This window comes from Herpailurus yagouaroundi, unplaced genomic scaffold (assembly GCF_014898765.1).
Source record: "Herpailurus yagouaroundi ecotype Mexico unplaced genomic scaffold, PumYag 162, whole genome shotgun sequence".
Classification (NCBI taxonomy): Eukaryota; Metazoa; Chordata; class Mammalia; order Carnivora; family Felidae; genus Herpailurus; species Herpailurus yagouaroundi.
This window is the reverse complement of record NW_024412403.1, coordinates 10,786,920-10,790,397: the sequence shown is the minus strand read 5'-3', so window position 1 is coordinate 10,790,397 and position 3,478 is coordinate 10,786,920. Positions and strand designations below refer to the sequence as shown.

Here is a 3,478-nt window from a genome sequence, read left to right as displayed (position 1 = left end):
CGGAGGCCGGGGAGGGCGCCCCGGGGTGCGCCGACGGCCCCCAGGGAGAGGAGGGGGCGAGCGGCGGGGAGCAGGTGGAGGACGCGAGCCCCGGGCGCGGCGCGCAGGGCGAGGCCGCGACGGAGGTTCAGGGGGAGCCCGGGGAGCCCGAGGCCCCCGGGGCGGAGGAGAAAGCGGAGCGAGGGCCGGAGGAACCGGGAGGCAGCGCGCCGGGGGCGCAGGGGCCCGGCATGGACGCAGCGGGGCAGGCGGGAGGGGCGCACGGGACCCAGGGTGAACCCCGGGACGGAGGGGACCGCAGCCCCCAGCCCCAGGCCGAAGCCACGGAGGCCGCGGCGGCGGAGATTGGCGGGTGCGGCCCTGGGGAGCTGGCAGGGGAGCCTCGGGATGCAGCGGCGGGGCCTGCCGACGAGGCGGGGGCCCCGGGGACAGCGGAGTCGGAGGAAGCGGCCCCCGGGGACGCGAGGGCGGAAGCCGTCGAGGAAGGGGACCAGGGTGGACCCCAGGAGGAGATGGAGGAGGCAGAGGAGGAGAGGCGAGAAAGCAGCCCGGAGGGGGCGGGCGAGGAGGAGCCCCCCGACAGCAGCAGCTCGCATCCAGAGGCGGCCGCGCCGACCGGGGCCGCGGAGCCGGAGGCCGAGCTCAGCAACCACCTGGCGGAGGAGAGCAGCGTCGAGGGCGCAGAGGAGACCGCGCGGGTGAACGGCCGTGGGGAGGACGGCGAGGCGTCCGAAGAGGGGGCCCCGAGACAGGAGCACGACATCACCCTCTTCGTGAAGGTAAGTTGAGCTTTCCCCAGCTCTTAGCACGCCCCCTCCCATTTTTGGTCTTGGTCTTCCAGGGGTCCCCAGTGTCAAGAGGGTCACTTCCATTCCTAGGAGGGAGGCAGGACATCGTGGGTGTTTTGGGAGAGTTTTAAGGAGCGTTTTAGCGAGACACGATGGTTTGGAAACGAAGAGGTTGGGTGGAGGCAGTCGGGGGACGTGGGGGGATGCAGGGCCAGCACCCCACTGTCCTTTGCTCTGAAAATCCAAACTGGCCCTTCTCCTCCGGAGGTTATTGAAGAATTAACTTAAAGAAGAAAAAAAGCGACACACCTTACTGATGTTCAGAGCAATTGATGCCAAAGAAAGCTTAATACTTGAAGAAGGGGAAAAATGCAAACGGGTTGTAATGCGAGAAGTATCCCCAGGACTCCGATTTCAGAGGCCCAGGGCTGGCCAGGGTTTTCAGCCCCCCCAAAAGTATCCCTCTTTGGTGGGTAGAATCGATGAGGTCTGTTTGGAAGGAAAGTGGAAATTTATGTAAGCATTAGGGTGTTTATTGAGCATTTTAACATTTATTCTGGACGTTTACAAGATGCTGGTGGCTTGAACGCAATCTGCCTTTATGTCGTATTTCAAACTTACTTCAAATGGGAGGAGAACAGTGAATTTGTTAGGGACTCTGTAGGGCACGACTGAGTACGTTTTGAGGTTTGAGTTTAAACAGGCATTTCTACAAGGCATCAAAAATGAGAGGCGAGGTCCAGTGGTAGCCACCCCCCACCCCCCGCCCCCTGCCCCCCACATGGGGATCTTGGTTAAAAAAGCCCGTTCTCGGGGCGCCTGGGTGGCGCAGTCGGTTAAGCGTCCGACTTCAGCCAGGTCACGATCTCGCGGTCCGTGAGTTCGAGCCCCGCGCCGGGCTCTGGGCTGATGGCTCGGAGCCTGGAGCCTGTTTCCGATTCTGTGTCTCCCTCTCTCTGCCCCTCCCCCGTTCATGCTCTGTCTCTCTCTGTCCCAAAAATAAATAAACGTTGAAAAAAAAAATTAAAAAAGCCCGTTCTCAAGACCTGTGGCCAGACCAGGAAAGCAGCAGATAATAAGGCCAAGAATGTGCATTGCATGTTGAATCATAATCCTTCCAGAATACTTTCAGGCTTACAGAAGCCAGTTAGGACCTAAAGCTCCTTGCGGGGAATGTAAGCAAATTCTAATAAGCAAAAGGAGAAATGTTTCCAAAGTGATTAACATCAGAATTTCAAGAATCGTTTGGGTGGCAAGGGGGTTAGGGAGGAGAGGGCATGTATTTCTTCACTAGTGGGAAAGGGCTTTTTTGAAAACCCTGGGGCCTTTTAAGATTATGCGTTGGGATAGAACCTAAGGGCACAGCTCCTCGAAAGGGCCTCTGGGAGCTAGAAGTTTGCAGGGAAGGGGAAGGAGAAGGAGGGGGAAGGGGGAGGGGAAGAGCCAAATGCCCTGCCTGTGCTGTGTGCCCCAAATCTGCTCTTGATCTGAAAAATTCCCATTGCTCTGGTCTCATGGCCACCTGATTCCAGCACATCTTCCCAGCCTCTTGTTACAGTTCGGAAATACAGTAACACCTTCCTACCTTGTCCTGCTTCCGTTCTCACCTTCCTACCTTGTCCTGCTTCCGTTCTCCGCTGTCTCCAACCCAGGCCCTTGGTGACAGCCAGTGAGCTACACGTTGTTTCAACGTGTAAAATTCTTCAGTTGTTTATTGCGGAATTTCAGATAAGTCCACACCCCTTAGCCCGGCCACAAGGTCAGTCCCTCATGATGTTATTCTTGCCTCTTTGGTGTTGTCTGGATGTCTCCACCCGCCCCCCCCCCCGCCCCCCTTTGTTACTGATGGTACCACTATGGCAGCCATATTGAACGAGTTACTTTTCCTTGAGCGAAACACATTCTTTCCTGCCCGGAGATTTTGCAGGTGCTGTACCTTCTGCCTGAATCAAGTTTTTTCCATCTCGACTCTCTCCCTGCCCCCTGCGGGGTGTCTGGATTCATCATGGGGAATCATCTCCTCTGGGGAGCCTTTTCCAATCCCAGTCTGGGTTGGGTGTCCCTCAGTTGAAAGTCCACTCACGTCCTGTGTGTTTCACCTCTCCCCTTGACTGTGTGAAATTCATCTTCTCCCCTCCATGTGGAGCACAGGTCTGGAACACGATGAAGATTTGAATGGGTGCCTGTGTGCACGACAGCCACGGTTACCATGATAATCAATAGCATGGACCCACAGCCAGGGGATCAAATCCTGGCTCTGCTGCTCTCTTGCAGTGTGACCTTGGGCAAGCTACTTAACTTGTCTAAGCCTTTACTGCTTATGGATAAAGTGGGGATAATAATAGTACCTACCGGTGAGGTTGTTCAAGAATGAGATTATGTAAAGCACTTAGAAGAGTACCATGGCTTGAGATAAGCATGGTGCCAACCTGTGTTCTTACTGTTATATCTGCTTAGCTTCCACAAACTTCTATTGCTTTTGCACAGAAACGGTCCCCTGCCCATTTCATCCCTGCCCTCTTTTTTTTTCTTTAAAGGAAAAATCTCTCTAGATACCTAATTACCTCCATTCTCTGGGGATAGGAATGTTATGGAAAGTAAAAATGCATTTTTCTTCTCAGATCCTGCTCGGGAGGCAAGGGGCTTTTTTTTTTTTTTTTTTTTTTTTTTTTTTTTTTTTTTTTTTTTTT

General features: G+C 54.9%; 1 protein-coding gene across 1 annotated transcript in view; it reads left to right on the top strand.

Annotated features, from left to right (window-relative positions):
- CLIC6 (chloride intracellular channel 6) overlaps nt 1–3,478 on the top strand; it is a 43,884-nt gene that overhangs the window by 648 nt on the left and 39,758 nt on the right. Inside the window, exon 2 of the mRNA XM_040484975.1 lies at nt 6–779. Coding sequence (XP_040340909.1) covers nt 6–779 — 774 coding nt within the window. The remainder of the gene's footprint in view (nt 1–5; nt 780–3,478) is intronic.